This window comes from Fusarium mangiferae (genome assembly GCF_900044065.1).
Source record: "Fusarium mangiferae strain MRC7560 genome assembly, contig: FMAN_scaffold004, whole genome shotgun sequence".
In the NCBI taxonomy this organism is placed as follows: domain Eukaryota; kingdom Fungi; phylum Ascomycota; class Sordariomycetes; order Hypocreales; family Nectriaceae; genus Fusarium; species Fusarium mangiferae.
The window spans coordinates 2,399,726-2,421,789 of NW_024573924.1; the positions used below are offsets into that span (position 1 = coordinate 2,399,726).

The following is a 22,064-nucleotide window of genomic DNA, read 5'->3' on the forward strand; positions in this document are numbered from 1 at the left end:
CAGCCATCTGTCCCGCGAAGAGCATAGGTCGCTCGAGCTCTGGGTAGATAGAGGTTGACGACTTGCTGGGCCCAAATGATCATACTGAAGCAATGCCGAGCCATTAGCGATGGACTTGATAGCTAATGTTGCAGAGTTTCGTACTCCAGGTTCTTGTAAGACCAGCCAGCATCAAGCAGACAGTCTTACGAACGGTGCCCTTATGGCGAAGTGAGGCAATGCTGGTCAATAGAAGGCCGAAGTTGTTGACTGACGAATTCGGAAAACGAGTCAGGACGACGTAAATGAGGAGAAGAGTTAGCTCAGTTTGTGAAGGATTCGGAGGGGCACCATGACTCCTTTACCTAATCATGTCCAACCCTCCAAATTACATGGTGATGGCTGTGGTTTCTTCATGTTCCGGGAAGTTTCCACTAGCAATACGAGTGTCGTTTAAAAACTCAGAGACATCCTTGAATAAATCGAATGGCGTGAAAATAGCATCTGAAGTATGGTGTCGGGTCACATCTGTGGCATTCCATCTTTGCAACAAGCCAAGCTTCCATCGTTCAATGCCCTCAATCTCTAAGGAACTCGGCTTCTCAGTAGGCAGAACCATCATTTCATAAATTGGCGACTGAATAGTTTCATCACATGAAGAGTTTCGAGTATCGCATGGTTTGCGTAGTCTTTTGGGCCTGTCGTCTGAGATAGAGTTTGTCTTGCTGGGAGGTCGTAGTGGATATTTAGCAGCAGACATTATGCTGCTTATATCAGTGGTGGCAGAACTATCATGTTGAAGATTGGTCGTGTGCAGGTAGTTTGCCTCACACGAGATTGAACAATTCTAGGTATAAAAGTGTGAGTTGGAAGAGCGATGGATCGGACAGAGATCTCGGTGCGTGAGAGGTACAAGAGGCTTAGCCACCTCGAGAGGATGATAACCGTTATGTTGCTTCAAGAAAACTTTCACAAGCAGCATGATATGAGCAAACACAAGGCAAAGAACGCTGATACCTGTTGCTGTAAAAGTTGGTAAGAGACGAAGCAAAGTCGTATATTCTCCATTACTTATTTCATTCTCTCATTCCGTTTTGGTGCGTGGTTGAACAGCCGGGTTTACTGGAGATGACACAGTTCGTAACACACGACATTATCCAGCACGCTACGCCAGTATAAGGTAAGGTAGCCAGGTTTGATGCAGGGATATGTTTTAGATCTCCCGCCCTTAACTTCATAACCCTCTTTTCCAACCATCAGTTATGACTCCAAGGTTGAGGATTGAGCTATTATTTGCTTTGGCTCATTATAATATCTCTGTTCACAGTCTGTTGTGCAAAATTCATTGGGGCTTGATGGCTGCAGACCATCGTTTTCAAGTATGGATGTTTTTCAAGCTTCAAATCACGACATGTTCACTTCACTCTGCCCTTTCAAATATTTCTGATGTTTGACTGTTTGTATTAGGTGTAGGTAGATACAGCCTATGTAGTCCCAACGCTATTCCCTTTCAACGCCGTTCCGATTCATGTCGATTCATGTTGTTCTCATGTCGATCCACCGAAAATTAGCCTAGATGGCTTCCTTGTGGACCTGTGGAATTCGGTTAGCATCGTGAGTCTGATCGATCGTAGTTCAGCGAAGACTTACGTCGGCCTTCTTGTCGTGGGTGGTCTCGTCAATCTTGTCACCAAGGGCGTCCTTGGCAGCGGTGGCACTGCATATAGAGGTTAGCATGATGTTGGACCAGAGAGGTGAAGTGTTATTGAGTGTGTTGGAGTGATGCTCAGGGTGTACTCGTGGGGTCGAGGTCGTGAGGTGCTCGTGGGAGGTCTAGTAGAGGAGCAGGTTGCTTACCGGGTGGAGATGGGGACGTTGCTGTCCTTGGCAACCTCCTTGTTGGCCTCCTTGGAAGCACCAGAGGTGACCTGTTGAACGGTCTCAGCGACGTAGTTGCCGGCTTGCTTGAGGGACTCCATTGTGATAGTGGTTGGTGGTTTGGGTTGGTTGTTGTTTGTGAGTGTTTGTGTTGAGTGAAGATGAGAGTGTGTGATGATGAAAGAAGAAGAGATTGAGGTGGGAGAAGACTAGGTTTAAGTAGTGCTTGGAGAGATGTTTGGAGCGAAGGTTGCTTGCCCGTGATTCACGTTGAAGATGCAGGCACGCGTGGGCAAGGAGGAGCAGGCCGGAGAGAGGTCCGGATGTAGCTCATGATAGATCCCCACGCTGAATCACTGAGGCTTCTCTAGCAAAATGCACGCTTCTGATAGAGGGGCACTGGATCTGCCTCTCAGATCGTGATCGTGTGTGACGTCAGTTGCAGTATTGGAGCAGTCTGGATTGCGAAGCTGCATAGCATACTACGTCATCGCAAGGATGGAAAAGTCCATTATGGAGCCAAAAGCCAAGATATGTTGCCCAGCGCTGCAAAGCCCACTCTTGTTTCGATCCGGGGAGTGGCATTGACTGACTTGTGATTCCCTCGATATCATTGGATGATAATAGACCGAGGAACGGGAAGCTTGATGATCACTGCAGGCAACTTGCGGCTCCAAGCTAGAGGATTGCCAGTATGGATCCCCTGGCTCAGGGACGGCTACTTGATTGGCTGAAAACCACATGTCTTCATGCACAATGACAGCATCACTTTGTCCAAAGCACGTCTTGTGAGGATTCAAGATCAAAGCCAATCCAATGCCCCTTTTACTGGAGCCAATCCAAACACGTCGAGCTGCATTTTGGCGTCTGCTGTGGCTCGTTCTAGGCTTTTTCTCAGATCGCGATCGAGGTCAACTGATCTTTTTAGACGGAAATTCTGCCCGTGTGAAGCCGACGATCGAGATACATCGACGTCAATGTTAGTAAACAAGGCATTGCCATCGGTTGCCTAAGGATAAACATGCCACAGTATCATCGATAACCGCGGATGCTATGATAAATTCGATAAGATAAAGTTCGGGAATATGACGGATTAGGGGTCCATCCTTGAGGACTTTCTAAGGGTATCAACACCATCTTGTCTCTGAGGATTGAGGGTCCTGAAACAAGGGTTCCCCCAGGTCTGCAGTCTTGTCTTGCGCAATAGATACGTCAGTGACAGTTTGGGTGACAGGCACCGATTAAACGAGTGCGTTGTGAGCTGAAATGGAAGTTTAAGCTCAACTAAAAAGCATTCGCCAAGTAATTGAATGCAAACAGACCATCCTGCTTGCGGGGTACCACTCATCAAGGTCAATTTAAAATACCTAACATTCTGATTCAGCTGCTCTCGTTCTTGACCAAGGCCTTAAAGGACAACTCCATGATCATAAGGCTTGGCAAGTAAAAGTTTACGCTTTAAGGTTTCAATATCGTCATTGGCAACAGAGCTTGGTTTTGATGCAATTGATAAGTTCCTTATGTAAGGTCGTTGGAGCTGTATGTGAATGGCGATGACGTTCAGACAAGACATGAACCCAAACAAACTCTTTACATAAAACATAATAACTTGTTCAGGGGGAACAATTCGCAATATTAGGAACGGGAGACAAATTAATCAAAGCTGCAAAACATAAGCCACTACCAGTAGAGAGAACACGTAAAGCTTTTCGGAAATGATAGCAAATGTATAGGGTAGCAAAGAGCCCGAGAGCTAGGTCAAAGGACGCTCACGTGAGCATTGGCCCGTGCCCAACAGCCATTGGACCCCGCCACAGGTGCGGTCAGGAGGCTCAAGTCCAAGGGATATCAAGACGACAGGAGATATCGAATAAATTAACCATTAACGGATTAAAAGACTCACAGAGCCTTGTACTGGGGCCTTAAATCATAGTCTTGACCCATATCGGCCCAAGAACGATACAATAGCAAGCCGCCATGGATCTGGCTTATGATCATATCACAGAAGATGGCTACGCTAAGAAGACGGAGGAGCCAAAGAGTCCTCAACCTCAGTCAACATTGAACGAGGACCTCCAAGACGCATACAAGGCCTTTTCCAACAGTCCGTGGGGTGCCAGGATTGGTGGCTTCTTTGGAAACGTTGTGAAGCAGGTATGAGGTCTCAGCTCTTGAACCCTGCCCGTCTAACATGCCTAGGGCGAATCAGTATATACACAAGCCTCCAAGGAGTTGGCGGAAGTAGGTGAAGATGCATCAAAGGGACTTACTGGCCTTCGATCAACAATTCTAAGCCATACGAGGAATCTTTCACTCAACACCGTGGTTGGCGGCGAAAGCTCCAGGGACGGCGAGAATGATCAGGCCACCACACCTAGGGCATCACAAGATGGTTCATCAGAGGCCAAGCAGTCCGAGAACACCCTGGCTCGGCTCAGAGCTGAAGCTGCCAAGAGGTTAAAGGACCTCCAGAAAGCCGAGGATGCCGCCGATGAGGCCCTTATCAAGTTTGGCGGCAATATCCGGAACTTCCTTCGTGATGCCGTCAGTATTGCACCTCCACAGGAGTCCGACCAGAGCGGCACTGTTCTCTTCGAGAGTAAGGATGCTCAAGGCAAGCGTGTGATTCATACATCAAGATTTGATGCTCAACTACATGTTATTCACACATCGACGGAGAGTTTCACAAAAGATCCCAATAGTGCTGATTATGCAGCGTGGTCAAAGGATTTTGATGCTGATAAGAAAACACCCGAAATCAACGATGATCTACAGAAATTCCCCGACTTGCGAGCTACTATGGAGAGGCTGGTTCCTGACCAGGTTCCCTACGTTGACTTCTGGAAGCGCTACTATTTCCTTCGCCACGGTATTGAGACAGCTGATGCTAGACGACGAGATCTCCTCAAGGGTGAGTCAATAAGCTTTTCAACTGTGCCTTGCTAACAATCAATAGCTGCCTCCGCTGAGGATGATGTCGCCTGGAGTGATGATGATTCCGACGAGGATGACTCTGAGGCCTCCGATGATACCAGTACACCCGCGGCCAAGTCCAAGGTCGAGACCAAGGTAGAGACCAAGGTTGAATCCAAAGACGAGCCCAAGACTACCCCTGCTGCCCCCTCCACCACCGCCACCTCTGCCACCACTGCCGCCACTGCCGCCACTACCCAACCTGCAAAAACCACGTTGAAGCCAGCTGAGCCCCGCAAGTCAAACGACGAGAAGTCACAGGCGGATAGTGAGGCTAGCTACGATGTTGTCGGTGCAGCATCTGGCAAGACAACACAGACTCCCAATAGCCCCAAGGATCCTAAGGACGCCAAGAAGAAGGAGGAGGAAAGCAGTGATGAGGAAGATGATAGTGACGAAGACGACTCAGATAGCGATGAGGACTGGGAATAGACGTTGGAAATTCCAGTATCTGTTTGAGAGGATAGGATTGTCGCTGTCCAGTTCGGCGTTCGGAATTAGTGAAGCCATTGTGGCATGTTGAAAGAACCAGAGCCTGTAACTCGTGGGTATCAATGCCAGAAACTCTTTCTTGATATCCCATTGCTCCCCCATTTTGTTTTATGTCTCTGTTGCGTTTATTTCTTCTTCTTGGTGACCATCGTGAAGCCATCCTCGTCAACCTGAGGTTGGGGCTTCTCCTTTGGAACTGCAACCAGAGGGGGGGCCTCGTCCATCTCGACATCAGCGCCTCCCTCGTCATCCTCTGAATCGTCTTCATCGCTCTCCCAGTCTGTGTCCTGATCGGCATCCTCAGCCTTCTTGAAGAGGCCCTCAACCTTTGTCCCCTTGCGGTTCAACCAGCGTGTGCGCAGAGCCTTGACCTCGTCAAAGGTTCCGAGAGTGCAGCTCGCGCGAGCACGGAGAATGTTTCCAGCAACTTCTGTGCCGGAGTCGTCGTCGACGTTGACCTCGAACTCGTCAACCATGATCTGGAGAAGGACAGTCTCGACCTCTTCCAGATCAGGATCCTCGGGAACCTTTCCATTCTTGGGAGGTGTATCAGTGTATTCTGGGAAGAGGTCGGCAACGGCACCGGCAAACCAATCGCGCTTGTCGGCAGAGTCGGGGCCACCCCAGCCGTTCTGGACTGAGAGTGTAAGGGCAGGCCATAGGTGAAGGGCGTATGCGACGGCTTGCTCGAACTCGGATTGGCGTTCAGCTAGAGGAATTGGATCAGTTTCTGTCGAATGCTTGAAGTCAGGGCTTAGACTCACCCGCCGGAGGCAGCTGTGCGGGTTCTGTAGAGGCCATGATTGTGGTGATGGGTTTGGCGGGGTTTGGAGGGGCAATTTGAAGAAGATGGCTCTGCATAAAAAATTTGGTGTTTTATCGATTAGACCCGCTGCCGGCCCAGAGAAGCGGCCCACATATTCCAACCCACGTGTCCCTTGATCATCAGAGAGTGAACTGATTTTGTCTTGTGCCTGGTAATAACATCGATTGCATTATCTAACAAGAAATTTAATAAATACAATACACGAACTGGCAGGATCTCAGTATTACCGATATTCTCTGGTTCGACCAAGTTTCCAACTCTATATTCTGGTTCGTATAGCTCCTTGTCTGTCGACCTTGATTCTTGGCTGCAAATCTCCCCACAAACCAAAAGCACAGGCCATCTTTAAATCAAAGTCAGACTCACCTGCTGCATGCAGAACGTCCCGTGTCTATGGTTTGGAAGCAACAGGACTTAGGATACTTGATTGATGTACTAAATAAACTGACCAAAAGCTTCTTGAGGTCATTCCTGAGTATCACAAGCTATCCCAAGTTGGTCCAAGTATATCCACCCCTTCAGGATAAAGGTTCAAAATCGTTATGCCCGCCGAGCCATCAGCCATCCCCGGTTCCGTGGAGTCAGGGGTACAGTAGGAATTGGTTGCGTCTCATCAAAGAATGACATCATGAGACCCCTACTAGGTTTTGGGTTCAGCTGTGCCTGTCTCGCAGCTGAATTGAACTGAACTCTTCCATGCCACGGCACATGGCGCGTCTTTAATAGCCTTAAGCCACTGATTGTTCTGTTGTGTATCCCAAGTACTTGGTGATTCGAGTGAGTGACAGCCATGAACTCACTCAATACCACTTCGGTGTCATTCGCTGTGACGCCTACTGTCGTCTCGACTTTGTTCTCTCATGTACGTACTTTCATCATTTCGTGTAATGTACCTCCAAGCCATTAGAGTGGAGGGGAGGAAAGCCAATTCACTGATACTTCGGAATTGCTTTCTTTTTTTCAAGAAACTAACTCACAAACTCTAGTATTTCAACCGCAAGCCTTTGCGACAGCGTCCAACTGCGCATCTCTCTTACGATGAAGGTCTTCATCTGATCCGATCGTTCCTCGAGTATGCATCACACCACACTGTTGAAGAACTCCAAGCATTCACCGCGCAATGGGTACCGCACCCTCAATGGGTCAAAGTCGAAGATGTCACCATCACCGAGGACCAATTGACACGCGCCGCTGAATTTCTTCAGAAGCAACTTGGCCCAGACGGTATCAAGCAAGTCGGCGGCGAGAAGTGGTGGCAATGGCGGAAACCTGCGACTCCTCTCGACGCGGAATGGATTGAGATGCGCGCGGACGCCTACGAGCGAAAGCAAAAGGGCGGGAAGACGCGGCGCGTCATGATGTATATCCACGGAGGCGCATACTACTTTGGTAGTGTTGACGAACATCGATATCAGATGCAGCGACATGCTCGAAAGCTCAAAGCACGCGTTTTTGCGCCTCGATATCGCCTTTCGCCGCAGTTTCCCTTCCCTTGCGGCCTCCACGATTGTCTTGCAGCTTACCTCTATCTGCTTACTGTTCAAGATCCAACGACAATTGTGTTGGCTGGAGACTCTGCGGGCGGTGGAATGGTCATGTCTCTTTTGTGTGTTCTACGCGATCAAGGGCTCCCGTTACCCGCTGGCGCTATCCTCATCAGCCCATGGGTTGACCTGACACACTCATTCCCCAGCGTTGCGGGCGAGGCCCCTTTTGATTATATACCACAGGCAGGTTTCCACCACAAGCCTTCAAAAGCATGGCCACCGCCGAACGAGGATGACGTTGAGATGTTGAGAGAAGAGGCGTTGAAGAAGAAGAAGGATGGAAAGAAGACACCTGGCAAGCATGAACTGAAGGAGAAGCAGCAAGCACCAGTCGCAAAGAAAGAACCGTCAGATGCTTCATCAAGATCGGAGTGGATCAACGGTGGAATTCCTATCAACCCCGAAAAGCTCCTCTCTGTCACTATTGACGGCCAACCCGTCAAGCTAAAAGATCAGATTCAGGTAGGTTTCGTAGAAGACGAGTTTGACCAGAAACTGATAACCTCAGATGTATACCACCAACGAGCTTCTTGCGCATCCTCTTGTCAGCCCAGTTATGCAACCTACACTTGGAGGGCTCCCTCCACTTCTGATCATGGTAGGAGGAGGGGAAATTTTACGAGATGAGCAGATATACTTGGCTCACAAATGTGCCAACCCTGAAAAATATGCACCCCCAGAAGAAACTCTTACCCCAGAAGGAAGGGCTTTATTGCAAAAGTACAAACCCACCGATGTTCAACTCCAAGTTTGGGACGACCTTTGTCATGTGGCACCAACGCTGAGTTTCACTCGTCCCGCGAAATACATGTACAGGTCTGTTGCCCAATTCGGTGCATGGGCTCTTGCTCGGGCTCAGAAACGTGGCATCGAGATTCTTGACGACGACGATATATCCGTCATCTCTGAATCTGGATCCGATAGCGAATCCAAAGAAAACCTTCCGAAAACCCCAGAAACAGAAAAGTCAGACTTTCACTCGGAGCCTGGCCAGGTTGGAAAGGCTGGCGACCCTCTCCCGCCGTTCAAGAACCACATGATTCGACAAAGGGTTACTCGTCATGGCGCTACTCTCCCGTTGGCTCCTGAGGCTGAGTTGCCATCTTGCTGCATTGAATCTGCTTTAGTTGGAGTTGTAAAGGAGGGTACAGTTAAGAAATGGCTCGCTAAGAAGGCAGAGTGGGATCACAGATATGCATCAAACAAGGCCAAGGTCCATAAAAAGATGGTGAGCGATATGGCAATCGGTTACCATGACTATGGCCCTGGTGAATGCCCTCCTCCGACTGCATTGGCTGGCCGAAGGCGCGTTGATTCGAAGCTGGTGGAAGGAAGCAAGAAACAACAGAAGAGCTGGGGTCTGGCAATGTGGTCACTGTGGGGATCCAAACACGACGAGATGACAGTCGAGCGGGAGAAGAAGGCGGCTGGACAGCCAGAAACAAGAGTTGCCACTGGTGCTGATGGCGAAGGAGCTCGCTCCTTTGCTGATATTGAAGGACAGGATAGATCACGGTCACAACCGAACCGAGCACGAAGCCGATCTCATACCAAGGTAGTTACGGACGAAAACCAGACGGGCAGCCAGCCTATCACCGAGGATATGCCAGTTGCTCATCTCATAGAGCAGCGAAAGGAGCAAGAAGCTGCGAAGCCCAGTCTACTCAGTCCCGACTATGCGCCGGAGACTGGTGTAGCCGGTAAGAGACCGTTTCTCGATGGCATTGCACTGCCATTTAGTCTTAACAAGGATGCCGAGACGGCTAGTATGATGACGCTTCAGTCCAACGTCACGCAACTTCCAGGCTCACGGCCTATGAGCCCAAGCTTCCAGGATGATGATACAACTCAGCCTTCTCAGTCAACCCAGCTTACTTCTCAAGATGCGCCAACTATTGAGATTGCAGGCAAGCGACCGTTCCTCGACGGCACGGCGGTTCCATTCAGCCTTAAAAGGGAGGCAGACACTGCCAGTATGAAGACCCTGCAGTCGAATGTTACCGCAATGCCGGCCTCGAGGCCCATGAGCCCAAATATCCAGGTTTCAGAACCAGCTGAGAAGAACGAAGAGAACGGGGTTGGAAAAGAGAAGAACGGCATAAATGACGAGCCAGGCTTGGTTGCCACGCCTTTGGAGCGACCTGGGTTAGACACGTTTGTCACAGCTCAAGAGGAGCTGCCCCGAGTCAAGAAAGAGGAGGATTCATAGAAAAGAGTTCTTTTGGCGCAAGGTTGGATACAGTCAATTGTCCAGTTTCGTTCAATTAGGATATCCCGTGTCAACACACAATCGTTAGGATCATTTTGTTTCGTTTGTAATCAACATCCATAGTCATCATTCCACAGAAAATAGGAGTATTCAACTGTTTTTCTTCGTTATTGATCGAATAAGTCCATAATCATACATAGTGGTACAATGTACACGGGTATATACAGCCTTGCCAGAGATTCCCAAGTCTCCAGCTGGCATTCAAGATTCACCTTCTGTCGAGAAACCGCCCAATTCCATGACCGCCGTTTTTTGCTTGTTTAATCCACACCGTTGAATCGTTTCCATTGTTCAACGTAGAAGTAAGGATCTTGAGGACCCTTATCAAGACCCTTATAGTCACCAGGCTCCGCCTTGACTTGTCGGCTCACGAAGGGTGTAAGCTATTCCACCACGATTAGTCTTCCGTCCGAATAATCAACATGTGTCCATTCTCACCTTGAAATCCTTCAGCGGTGGCACAGCATATGTTCGGACCTTGTTCCACTCGATAACGTAGCCTCCGTACTTTGTGTGTCGACCCATGGAACCAGTGCGGTTACCCTTGTAGAAGCCTTTTCCAACATCCTTGGTTGTGAGTCTGAGGTGGCGGTATCGGCCGACCGACAGGGCTTGGGTAGGTCTCATGACGAGAGATTAGATACAAGAGAGATCGGATTCGTCGTTGGACAGTTCGTCGGTCGGAGGCGGTGCGTATGGGGGGTTTCCGAGGTCAATTGGCGCTGGCGTCGCAGTCGCAAGGTTGAATATTGAAGTTTTGGAGATTCGGCGGTTAGCGTTGTTCCGGTTCCGGAGGAGCTGCCGATGGGTTGCAGGGGTGCCGTTAACGGCCAACCGTTCAGTTGATCGCTGCTACAGTCTTTAGATAAATGATGATGTCGATTTGATTGAAAAGGTGCTTGAAAAGTCTGAAAACATTGCTCCTATTTCTCCCGTGTTCAACAAGCGGCATATTATCACTGGGGGGTTTCTTGTTCCGTGCCTTTGAGCCATGTAAGTGGGCTGCTACACTAACGAGGGGCATTTGCGATGGACAAGGATGGCTAACGTCGTCTGGCGACATCAGCTCTAAGCTCAATCTACCTTCGTCGTCGCGAACCCATGCCTTCGACATCTCAAAATATCCACCATGGATGGGTATCCGACGGGAAGTTTGGACCACAATGTCCCCCTTCTAGTGGCCGCCGGCCTTAACTCCGAGACGAACGAGCTCCCATTGAGCGCAGAGCTGAAGGAACAGAGCATCCTTCTCCGATCAGAGTTACCACCTATCGGGGGCGAAGAAGCAGAGGTTTTGGCGGAATACTTCAAGGATGTTGATGCGAGCGCAAAGTCGTGGAGTGCCTTTGAGAGAAATGAGCCTTATAGATTTCGCATTAGGACTACAGGAAGAGTAGGTTTGCGCGGGGTGCTACGCAAAGCCTTGTTCTAACACACGGGACAGTCGTTTCTATTACCACCTCGTCGAGCTCGTCTCCCAGAAGGTATCGAGCCGCTTAGCGAACACCCGACCCTACACTCGCCATTCTCCCCACTCAGTCCAGTATCGGCACTATATCCCGACGGTCATATTGATGCGCAATGGATTAAGAAGCACCAGGACCTCGTCCCTAGTGTGTACCTGTGCTTCTACCCCCTCACGAACGACCCGAATTCCATGACGCTCCAAGATAACCATATTAAGACCGATATCAACAATCTCAAGAGTGCTTTGCTACGCTCAGGGTACAAGACACGGCTAGCTATAGTTCTGCTCGCGGACGGCGAAGGCACTCCTCTGTCGTTGGCTGAAGGGATTCAAGAGAGACTGGAGAACATACGGAGAGGAACAGCGTTGGACCCAAAGTCGGTCTTTTACATCCCATCACAGGAGTCGCAGGACGACTTAAAACAGGTTGTTGATAATGTCCTGGGCGTGCTTTATACTTCAGCTGTGGAATACTATCGGGATCTTGGACGACATGCCAGGAAGAAGCGATCGCGTGGAATAGCACCTCAACCGACCGTGCCACCTACGACCGGGACATCCCAGACTCTCTCACTCCCAGACTGGAATTTCAGATACGATTTTAAGTCGGCCATATTCGCAGAATTCCGACAAGAGACAGATGCGGCGCTGCAGTTTTTCAAGCAAGCATACGAGGTACTTCTTGGACAGGATGTGCTGGACATAATCCCCAGTTGGAGCCCTCGCTGGAACGAAGCAAGACTCTTGGCGGATGTCATAGCTATCCGGTGCTTAAGATGTCACTTGTGGCTCGGCCAAACTACGCTGGCTGTCAGAATGTGGCATTCACATCGAGAACGGATTGCTGACTTTGTCGATCGACGCGGACGAGGGACCAACAACTATGGATGGCAGGCCTGGGAAGCTCGGTGGGCTACAGTCATGGCAAATCTGATTGAAAGAGTAGGTTTGCCAGCTTTGGCACCAGCAACGGGAGCTCTGTTCGTCCCACCGGACAAGTCTGTCCTAGGCGAGCGAGTGTCACCATGGGAGTTGCTGCACCATACAGGATACTGGTATCGCATAGCAGCACGTCATCTTGTGGCTCGCCGGAACCTTGCGTATCAGATGCCCGAAGAGGATAGGAATTCGCCAGATACAACTCCCGCATCAGCGGTAGCCAGCAAGGCCTTCGCATACGATACGTACATGTGCCCAGAGCCGTACCAAGAATACCCAATATCGGGCACAGGTGTAAATCATGCGCAACTGATCATTGATTGTCTCAAAGCGGCGACGTCACAATTCCGAGCTCGAAAGCAAAAGCGCGTAACGGCTGAGATATCGTTAGAGTGCGCAAGGGAGTTCGCCAATCTGAAACAATGGGACGATGCTGTGGAAACCCTGCTACCATTCTGGGAGGATGTGGCGTTCAGATCGGAGGGTTGGCTCAATATATCAGAGGACCTGTGTTTGACTTTGCGAAGAATCGCCCTTGGAGCTCGCCGTGCAGATCTAGTCGTTGCTGCGGACTGGGAGCTCATGAGCAACAGTGAGTATTTCGGTCCATAATCTCGAGTGCAGTATAACTAACCATGACCAGGGTTCGTGCGGCAGCCACAGTGGCATTATGACATTACCAGATCACTCGAAGGAATCACAGCAGAGGAGAAGCCATCAATTAGTCTAAGCGACGACAAAACCGGCTCATTCATTTCGGCGTCTTTCGTGTTTCGGAATAAAGAGGGCAAGGCTGGCGAGACATGTACTGCACAGCTTGCGCTCACATCGCACACGTTTCTCGATGCTGCCCCGATCACATTTGAGTCATTGAAGGTTGAGTTCAGTGGGAGTCTCAGGCCAATATTGCTAGAGCAAGGGGCTCCAGAGGATGAGGACTCGTCATTGGCCTCCAAGATCTCCATTTTGTCGTTATCGCTGACGGAAGACTATACTGAAGGGTCTGAGGACGAATTGCCGACACTGCTCAAAGGAACTTCTAACTTGACACTCCGTCCTGGTCAGACACGAGTGTTCGAAATGAAAATTCCTTTGAGGGAGCCAGGAACTGCTACGGCCTCATCCGTAACGCTCTCACACAGCAATGCAAGTTTCGATCTAGACGCTAAAATCGGAATTCGGGACACCGATCCTATTGTTGGCTGGTACATCCAAGGCTCATCAAAACCCAGAAGTAGCCGACCAGAAGCAGGCACCATCCGTATTCAGCCTCGACCGCCAAAGATGGAGATCAAACTCTTGGAACCCTCAGCTCAGTACTACGCAAATGAGGCTATCGAGTTGGAGGTCGAATTGATCAATGCCGAAGACGAATCCGCAACTGCTAAACTGGATATTCACCTCTTTGGAAAAGAAATACCGGAAATCCGAGTGGTGACGGAAGGTAATAAGGGCAGCGCCGAATCAACCACAGAGGAGGCCAAAATCTTGGGACTTCCTTTGGGTGCCATAAAGAGCACAGCATCAGTCAAGATGGTGCTTCATATAGAGGCAGCACCGGGCCCCACGACATTCGATTTACACTTGAAGACGTCGTACCACTTAGACTCAGACGTTGCAACGCCGATTATGCAATTATTGACGGTTCAGCTCAACGTTGTGAATGCATTTGAGGCAAATTACGATCTGGTTCCACGACTTCACCCTGGACCCTGGCCGAGTCTATTTGACTCTGAGGGACTAGGAGATACTGAAGAGGGTGTTGCCCGAGGCTTCACACAGAAGTGGTGCCTACTGTGCCACTATGCCTCGTTTGCCCAAGAGGACTTGAAGGTCCTTGGGATGGATCTCACTGTGGTCTCATGCGTTGGTGGTGCAAGATGCAACGTGAGCCAGGGACCGGATGTGCCACAGGAAGGGGTCATTGTTGCCCCCAAAACGATGCACGAGGCACAGTTCGATCTGATAGCCCAGAAGCTCACGATGGAAGATCGGCACCCTGTAACACTCGAGTTGGCATTTGTCATTCGATGGCAACGCCAGAACCGCAGCGACGGAGCCGTCAACACAACAACCATGCCCGTAGGTAAATATCTGGTTTTGGGCACAGAGCCGCGAGTACTGGCATCGGTGTATCGCGCCACCAAAGCAGAAGATGGCATGCCGGCGCTGATGCAACTGGACATGACAGTCGAGAATCCATCCAATCACTTCCTTACCTTTGGTCTCAGCATGGAGCCTAGTGAGGACTTTGCATTTTCAGGTTCAAAGCAGACAACACTGAACCTGTTACCGCAGTCGAGGCGGACAACGACCTATCGGTTGTTACCGCACGTCAACGGAGTATGGATAAGGCCGAAATTGACGGTACGAGACAAGTATTTCCAAAAAGTGCTACGCATAATACCGACAGAAGGGATGAAGATCGACGAGGAAGGACTTTTGGTGTGGGTTCCCGGAGAGGAGAAAAGCGAAGAAGAGAAGTCCGAAGAGCGAGCATAAGCTTTTATATGAGTTTACGCATATCAAGTCAGCAATGTAAGCATTAGTTAGAGGGTCAGATAGATAGATGGTGGGTGTTATAAATGAGGTTATCACGTAAATTACGATTATTGATGTCGGCCTGTTCACAAAATGCATGTATAGGGATTTATCACTGTTCACGACAGGAAGAAGGCAGTATGACAAGACGCTGTGTATAGGCCCTGACTGCGGATAAGGAAATGACAAGGTTTCACGGCTGGCATTACAATGCAAGGGCGTTACCGGTCTAACGTGTAACGTGTAAAACGTATGTGAAAGATGGAGTTAGAGTCAGAGTCAGAGTCAAAGTCAAACCAAAAGCAGATGCTCTTTCGTCCGTCCGTCCATTCGGTCGTCGGCCTCGAACAAAGCGCGTAGAAGTCCGCGAGAGATTGTTATGATCCGACGGCACCCGGAGATAGATACGGAGAATTGAGTTGTATCCGAAAATGCACGGTACGTACTCCATGCATAGGTACTCCTTAAGTGGAACTGACAATATGAACCGGGGCAGCTTTTTACGAGAGGAGAGGAAATTGAGGGAGCGAGCCAATCTTGGGGCAGAACAGAGCGGTCGAGACCACGTTGAGAATGGGAGATCAGCCCTTGGCACGGGATCTATGCCACTGGACCGGGAGTCAAAGATCGGGCTTGTATTTTTAGCGGGTGCCTTGTGGGGATGGTCATTAAAGGGTTTTTTCGTAGAGGTTTTACGAGAAGGGAGCAGCATTCATCAGTGTCAAGGCCTGAGTAAGAAAGATGTTTTCTGACAAGATCAAGAGTTGGAGTGTCTGTACTCCATAATGGTCATCGATATCACCTTGCAGCAATAGCCCTCGTGATACACGTAGTCAAACGTGAGAACCCTCACAACTTTGCAGAGGGGATCCAAAATCAATGACTCTTCCAGTAAGCCACTAGGCCACCCTTCGGACATCGGCCTTGGTGATTTGTCCGACCCACGCGAGTGCATGACAGTTCAGCTCGCCTATCGTATCAAACTCGCAACCAGAGTCAGCCCGATTATACTGGAGAACAAGGGACGAAGGCGCTGATCGTGTATGTCTTTGGCTGCTGACTGGCTGCAACTGTCGCCGGCCGGTACACGGACGAATACCCTGCCGCGTCTCCACGACGTTTATTTCGTTATCGTAATCACATTGGATCCAATACTAGCTCGGATATTTCGATGCTTTGGGGTTTTCCACGAGAATGAGACTAGGGGATAAGCTTGGAGTGCCAGTGCTTGGTTTTCGCGTCCATCCATCACATGGCAAGGGGCACGGCACCTATGAACAGTGCCAGTGACTGGTCCTGACGTAGGTAGCTTATTATTTATTATCTTCAGCTCATCCATCACCAACCCTTTTTCTTCTTGCACAAGCTATCCTCACGCTTTGCTTGCAGACGACGGAAGAAGCAAACAGTTACTGGAAAGCTGCATTTTCCCTATCCCTTGCCGAAACAATCACGCTTGGTTGCCTGGGGCCGTTTGCACTCTCCACCATAACAGCCTACGTACCTTATTACCGTACGCTACCGTTAATTCTTCCTACAAATATTCCAGTTCTTCTCTTCTTCTTCTCTCCTTACAGCACCTTAATTTTGGAACATCACCATGGCTACGACTACACCCGCCACGGCGCCAACCAATGCAATGGTCGACGAGACTCGTCTCTCGTCTGATGAGAAGACCGAAGTTGGATCTAACAACATCCTCGACACTTCAGCCGACAACAAGGAGCAGCAGGCTGGCTCTGTGATTGCCAGTAACAACAATGCCGCTGACGAGCAGCCTCAGTACCCTGGCGCTGCAAAGCTTACCCTCATCATCTCGTCTCTCTGCCTCGCCATCTTTCTCGTTGCTCTTGACCAGACCATCATCGCTCCCGCACTCGGCGCTATCACAGCGCAGTTCCAGAGTGTCAAGGATATTGGATGGTATGGATCTTCGTACCTTCTTACCACCACAGCTTTGCAGCCCATGTACGGAACTATCTACAAGTACTTCAATGTCAAGATTGCGTACCTCGCTGCCGTCTTCATCTTTGAGATTGGAAGTTTGATCTCTGCTGTTGCACCATCTTCTGTCGCATTCATTGTCGGTCGAGCCATTGCAGGAGTAAGTTGCCTTGCACAGTTCCCATGAACCTTTACTAACGGCACCTCAAGATTGGAACGGCTGGTCTCTTTTCCGGATCTATCGTTATCCTCTCCCTCATCAGTACGTCAAGACCAGCAAACTAGCTCCGTGGCCATAACTAACCACAGCTTCAGTGCCTCTCGAAAAGCGTCCTCTTGCCTTTGGTCTTATCGGTGGTATGTGGGGTATCGCTTCCGTTGCTGGTCCTCTTCTTGGAGGCGCCTTTACTGAACATGCAACCTGGCGCTGGTGTTTCTACATCAACCTTCCCATTGGCGGCTTGGCCATGCTCATCGTCTTCTTCTTTGTCAAGGTTAACCGCAACGACTCGAACACCATCAACATGACCTTCATGGCTCGCATTCGCAAGCTCGACCTTGCTGGCGCCGCCATTTTCATCCCTGCCATTGTCTGCTTGCTCCTTGCTTTGCAATGGGGTGGCGCTGAATATCCCTGGAACAACTCGCGTATCATCGGTCTCTTCTGTGGTTTTGGTGCCATGATTGCCATCTTCATTGGCATCCAATTCTGGAAGGGTGATGAGGGAACTCTCCCCCCTCGTCTATTCAAGAACCGGGACACTTTGTCCGCCATCATCTTCGCCATGTTCTTTGGTGCCGGTTTCTTCCCTCTCATCTACTATCTCTGTAAGTCTCACCCTATCTCTGCTGTCCGCCCAACTAACGTTTCTCAGCTCTTTACTTCCAGGCCATCCAGGGTGTTAGCGCCGTCCAGGCTGGAATTAAGATTCTCCCTCTCCTGCTCGCGACTGTCCTCTGCTCTATCGTCTCTGGAGGTGTCATCACCGCCATTGGCTACTACAGCTATGTCATCATCCCTTGCATGGTTCTCTACACTGTCGGATGCGGCATGCTCACAACCCTCGATGTGCATTCTCCTCTCAAGGAGTGGTTTGGCTACCAAGTCATTGCTGGCTTGGGCATTGGTGCCGGTTTCCAAATCGGTGTCCTCATCATTCAAACTGTCTTGCCTCAGGAATGGGTTCCTGTTGGCACCGCTGTTGTTCAGTTCGGCCAAGCCTTTGGAGGCGCCATCTTCGTGGCTGTGGGCCAAACTGTCTTTCAAAATGGCCTCATTGACACACTTAAGGCTGATAACATTGGTATCGACCCGACCATCTTCATCAACACTGGAGCTTCGGAGATTGAGGATACTCTGAGAAAGATGGGCCGCCTTGATGCGCTCGACGCTGTCCTCAATGCGTACATGAAGGGTCTCCGGGACACCTTTTATACCTCTCTTGCTTGCGCTGCCTGTGCCCTGATTGCTTGCCTGTGCTTCCGATGGAAGTCTGTCAAGAAGGGCCCAGACGGCGAGGACAGAAAGCCTGAGCCTGCTGTGCCGGTCTGAATGGATCATGGGATCGAAGCGTAATTTGACGATTGGAATTTTGCATAGATACCCTCGGATGTCTCTCTTCTCTCGGTTGCATTTGGCGCCGGTAGTAATAAGTGTCTAATATCATAGAAGGTTAATAAAAGTGGTCTTACAGTACGAAGACTCCTCATTGTGTGTCATCTGGTGGTCTGTCCCATGAAACCCGTGTTTTTCTAGCTCTCGTCTTTACCCCAACATCGGCTCCTACGAATTTGAGCACCCAATCTTTTACTTGCTTCGCCTTCTGTAACTGCGGGTGCATCTGACCGCGCTTGGAGAGCTCTCGCGTCGAATAAAGCCCAGAGCCATCCCTTCTCCATAGTAGACGCACTTTGGTCATGCCCCTCCGGAGACTCTGACCATAGACCTTGTCCTTGAACACATGAAGTGCCACGTTCTGCATGAGAACTACATCCTGACGCCGAAGGGCACCAATCTCAGCAGCTGCATCGTTCTCCTCCGCAAGCCAAAACGTCACAGCGAAGCCTGTCTTTGTATCGTCCCCGAGGAGAATCTCCACTAAAGAGAGGCTGCGACCCCAGCGGGTTGTGACTGTCCGTGGCTGTGCGATGGATATAATGCCGGCAATAATGTTGAGAGTGACAGTCTGGGGATTGAGAGCCAGAATCCTCCGAGCCGGCGGTATATCTTCCAAATCAGAGAGATGAGAAGGAACAGTGTCTCTCATATTCAAATGTGCTGTCGAAGAAGTCGTCATAAACGATGTCTCCTCAAATGTCGTCTCCTCGAAACTGTCAAGCTGTGATGATGGGATCGAATTGTGTAAAGCTAGGGAATGGTCATAAAACTGCGACAACACATTCTCTGGATCTTCGCCCTCATAAGACTGAGATTGTTCCTTAAACGAGATCTCAGCCGTGGTGAAGAATTCGGATTGGTTGGCGAGGTTGACGCTGATATTATGGGTCTGGCTGAAGCCTGTGTGAAGGGGTTTTCTGTTCAGCGGCAGAGAACGCCATGGAGCTATACTTTGAGATGATACTGGAGCCGTTCCTTGATGGGCTAGCCCAAGAAATTCAGCGAAGGAGTCGTCGATTTGTGTTATTGTGCAAGATTGTGCTGTGAGAGACGAAGCTGGCGGTGCGCCAGCAAAAAGGAGTAATCGTGGTGCCATGGTGTTGACCGCCAGGAATTGAATTGGAATCCTATTTGAGACTTCTCATGATATTGCCAAGAGACTGTGCTGCCCGGTAGCAGCAAGTGTGTGGGTTCTTGATGAGATAAGCCAAAATTCACGATGATGTTTTTGGTGTTGGCGGGTGATGATGCTAGAATAAAGAGAGATCGGCGGCGACCACTTCCCGGACGCAGGTACCGAGGTATCCCCCACCCCCACAACTCCCGTGCGCCCCACAGACGTTACCGAGGCCGGCTCGTAATTCAACCTCGTTTCGTGTGCCTGTATATAACTTCAGCTCTCCAATCCCATCCCTGATATAGCTGTACTCTACCTACTAGAATTTAGAATTGAGCGCGCCAGCTGAGGTCCCAAAACACTTACCACAATGACATCCTTTCCGTTCACTATTCAAGAGCATACAATTGAAGCATCACATATTCGAGAATACGCCCGCGCTACAGCTCATTCCCAAGATGAGAAGCTATACCTTCACGTAAAGCAATATACACCCAAAGATAACCAGAACCCTCAGAAAGGTGACGTGACTATAGTCGGAGGACATGCCAATGGCTTTCCCAAGGTAAGCACATCAATTCTGTTCATACAAACACATTTACTGATCTCTATAGGAACTATATGAACCCCTTTGGGAGGAGTTCTACCATGAATCAAAACGCCGAGGTATCCGAATTCGAAGTATCTGGATAGCAGATACAGCATGGCAAGGTAAAAGCGGTCTCATAAACCAAGACGCACTTGGCAATGATCGTAAGACTCACCCTCTCTCTTACCATCCAGCAATGCTAACATCTTCTCAGCAAGCTGGCTCGACTATGCCCGTGATATCCTCCACATGATAAACACATTCCGCCCTCCGCCACCAATAATGGCAATGGGCCACTCCTTTGGCGCAAACGCTCTCACAAATGTTGCCCTTCTCCATCCTCGCGTCTTCACATCGCTTGTGCTGCTCGACCCAGTCATCTCTCACTTTGCCTCCACGCCTGGCGCTAGAAGCGCTGGTCCTGCGGCAGCGAGTATGCATCGCCGTGAAGTCTGGCCATCGCGCGACGAAGCAGTGGCATCTTTTAGCCGCAGCCCCTTCTACAAGTCTTGGGACCCTCGTGTGCTACAACGATGGATCGACTTTGGTATCAGGGACGTTCCTGGTGAACAGAGCGTGACTTTAACTACGACAAAGCATCAGGAGATTTTCACCTTTCTACGCCCAAGTTGGCCGGCTTACGATGCTGAGGGCAAGGATGTGATTCACCCTGAACATACCCCCGATCTTGATGCCAGCCTCAACCGCCGATGGTCAACATATCCCGTCTATCGTCCTGAGGGACCTAATACCGTTGAACGACTTCCCAGTGTCCGACCCAGCGTCCTCTACGTCTTTGGTGGCAAGAGTGATGTTTCCCCACCAGAACTTATAGACGAGAAGATGGCTCTCACGGGAACAGGTATCGGGGGCAGCGGTGGCGAAGCCAAGGGTCGTGTCAAGAAGGTTGTTGGAGAGAAGAATGGCCATTTGGTTCCCATGGAAGATCCTCGCTTGTGTGCAAGTGCCGCGGCAGACTGGATCGGGGCTGAGCTGGAGAGGTGGTGGGCAGATGAGCGCCAGTTTGAAGAGTGGGCGAAGAAGTCTAAAGAAGAGAAGACGACCGTTTCGGAAGAATTTCAAAAGCACATAGGCAAGCCTGCTCGCCGGGCAAAACCTAGCCCAAAGGCAAATATATAAAGATAAAGCTGTGTTTATTTGACAACATATACAGATGATGCGCCAAGTCACTCAAGATAACATATATACCAAAGAAGATGATATTTCTGTTTTGCATTTGAGCAATTTGATATGTGCGCATCATGCGTGACCTTTTTCTCGCCCTGATGAGCGCTATGCTGTATCCTTGAACTTCAAGCAGGACTGGTATTCAGCTATCCATTTTTCCAATAAAGCCTTTTCGTATACTTTTCAGGAGATAGTCTCATATTGGCCCTTTTAAACATCCACTGTCATATTTAATTGAGATGTACCTCACGCTTACTTGGAGTCTGTTCGCCTTGTTCACTGCCCCCTGTTCCCCGCGATAAGCTGCGATTGGGTTACATCTTTATCGGCTGCCGTATAACTCTCGTAAAGATAAGCAAGATGCATTCACTGTACATCAGTACCCAATAATTTTTCGGGACGAATAACTTTCCCTCCTCTGCTCAGTATAGAGGAGACCAGAAATTGGGCTTTACTCGATCGAAATGATTTTTCTAGAGCTTTGCCGAACAAACTCAGTCGATAAGTTCCTGATAACCTTATCCTCCATCGCCGCCCGGCTCAACGAGTAGCGAAGCATGTATCACGAATATGTTTTTGCCTGAATTGAGGAAGTCAAAGGCAAACACAAAGTCAAATTGAGAAAGGATTTTTGCATCAGAGTCTTGCCTCCTCTCTTCCTCACTAATCCTTTCCTCCATCATATTGCATCAGACA

General features: G+C 49.7%; 10 protein-coding genes across 10 annotated transcripts; 5 read left to right on the plus strand and 5 right to left on the minus strand.

The window, feature by feature from the left end:
• Positions 1–367: 367 nt before the first annotated feature.
• On the minus strand, positions 368–739 carry FMAN_09310 (uncharacterized protein; the record flags this gene model as incomplete). The annotated part of the gene is made up of 1 exon (XM_041830136.1): positions 368–739. The coding sequence occupies one exon, from the start codon at positions 737–739 to the stop codon at positions 368–370; it is 372 nt and encodes a 123-aa protein (XP_041680830.1).
• An 812-nt stretch (positions 740–1,551) lies between these two features.
• On the minus strand, positions 1,552–1,958 carry FMAN_09311 (putative glucose repressible protein Grg1; the record flags this gene model as incomplete). Its single annotated transcript, XM_041830137.1, has 3 exons — positions 1,552–1,572; positions 1,630–1,696; positions 1,837–1,958. The coding sequence occupies 3 exons, from the start codon at positions 1,956–1,958 to the stop codon at positions 1,552–1,554; spliced, it is 210 nt and encodes a 69-aa protein (XP_041680831.1).
• Positions 1,959–3,834: 1,876 nt separating this feature from the next.
• Positions 3,835–5,262, plus strand: FMAN_09312 (uncharacterized protein; the record flags this gene model as incomplete). Its single annotated transcript, XM_041830138.1, has 3 exons — positions 3,835–4,011; positions 4,057–4,768; positions 4,814–5,262. The coding sequence occupies 3 exons, from the start codon at positions 3,835–3,837 to the stop codon at positions 5,260–5,262; spliced, it is 1,338 nt and encodes a 445-aa protein (XP_041680832.1).
• Positions 5,263–5,447: 185 nt separating this feature from the next.
• Positions 5,448–6,123, minus strand: FMAN_09313 (uncharacterized protein; the record flags this gene model as incomplete). Its single annotated transcript, XM_041830139.1, has 2 exons — positions 5,448–6,031; positions 6,087–6,123. The coding sequence occupies 2 exons, from the start codon at positions 6,121–6,123 to the stop codon at positions 5,448–5,450; spliced, it is 621 nt and encodes a 206-aa protein (XP_041680833.1).
• An 815-nt stretch (positions 6,124–6,938) lies between these two features.
• On the plus strand, positions 6,939–9,904 carry FMAN_09314 (uncharacterized protein; the record flags this gene model as incomplete). The annotated part of the gene is made up of 3 exons (XM_041830140.1): positions 6,939–7,010; positions 7,135–8,157; positions 8,204–9,904. 3 exons carry the CDS (start codon positions 6,939–6,941, stop codon positions 9,902–9,904), a joined length of 2,796 nt encoding a protein of 931 aa, XP_041680834.1.
• A 320-nt stretch (positions 9,905–10,224) lies between these two features.
• On the minus strand, positions 10,225–10,591 carry FMAN_09315 (uncharacterized protein; the record flags this gene model as incomplete). The annotated part of the gene is made up of 2 exons (XM_041830142.1): positions 10,225–10,347; positions 10,403–10,591. 2 exons carry the CDS (start codon positions 10,589–10,591, stop codon positions 10,225–10,227), a joined length of 312 nt encoding a protein of 103 aa, XP_041680835.1.
• Positions 10,592–11,093: 502 nt separating this feature from the next.
• Positions 11,094–14,873, plus strand: FMAN_09316 (uncharacterized protein; the record flags this gene model as incomplete). Its single annotated transcript, XM_041830143.1, has 3 exons — positions 11,094–11,357; positions 11,409–12,963; positions 13,015–14,873. The coding sequence occupies 3 exons, from the start codon at positions 11,094–11,096 to the stop codon at positions 14,871–14,873; spliced, it is 3,678 nt and encodes a 1,225-aa protein (XP_041680836.1).
• A 1,639-nt stretch (positions 14,874–16,512) lies between these two features.
• FMAN_09317 (uncharacterized protein) lies at positions 16,513–18,408 on the plus strand (the record flags this gene model as incomplete). Its single annotated transcript, XM_041830144.1, has 4 exons — positions 16,513–17,016; positions 17,067–17,118; positions 17,172–17,684; positions 17,732–18,408. The coding sequence occupies 4 exons, from the start codon at positions 16,513–16,515 to the stop codon at positions 18,406–18,408; spliced, it is 1,746 nt and encodes a 581-aa protein (XP_041680837.1).
• A 154-nt stretch (positions 18,409–18,562) lies between these two features.
• On the minus strand, positions 18,563–19,570 carry FMAN_09318 (uncharacterized protein; the record flags this gene model as incomplete). Its single annotated transcript, XM_041830145.1, has 1 exon — positions 18,563–19,570. One exon carries the CDS (start codon positions 19,568–19,570, stop codon positions 18,563–18,565), a length of 1,008 nt encoding a protein of 335 aa, XP_041680838.1.
• A 391-nt stretch (positions 19,571–19,961) lies between these two features.
• FMAN_09319 (uncharacterized protein) lies at positions 19,962–21,320 on the plus strand (the record flags this gene model as incomplete). Its single annotated transcript, XM_041830146.1, has 3 exons — positions 19,962–20,156; positions 20,206–20,344; positions 20,395–21,320. The coding sequence occupies 3 exons, from the start codon at positions 19,962–19,964 to the stop codon at positions 21,318–21,320; spliced, it is 1,260 nt and encodes a 419-aa protein (XP_041680839.1).
• Positions 21,321–22,064: the final 744 nt, after the last annotated feature.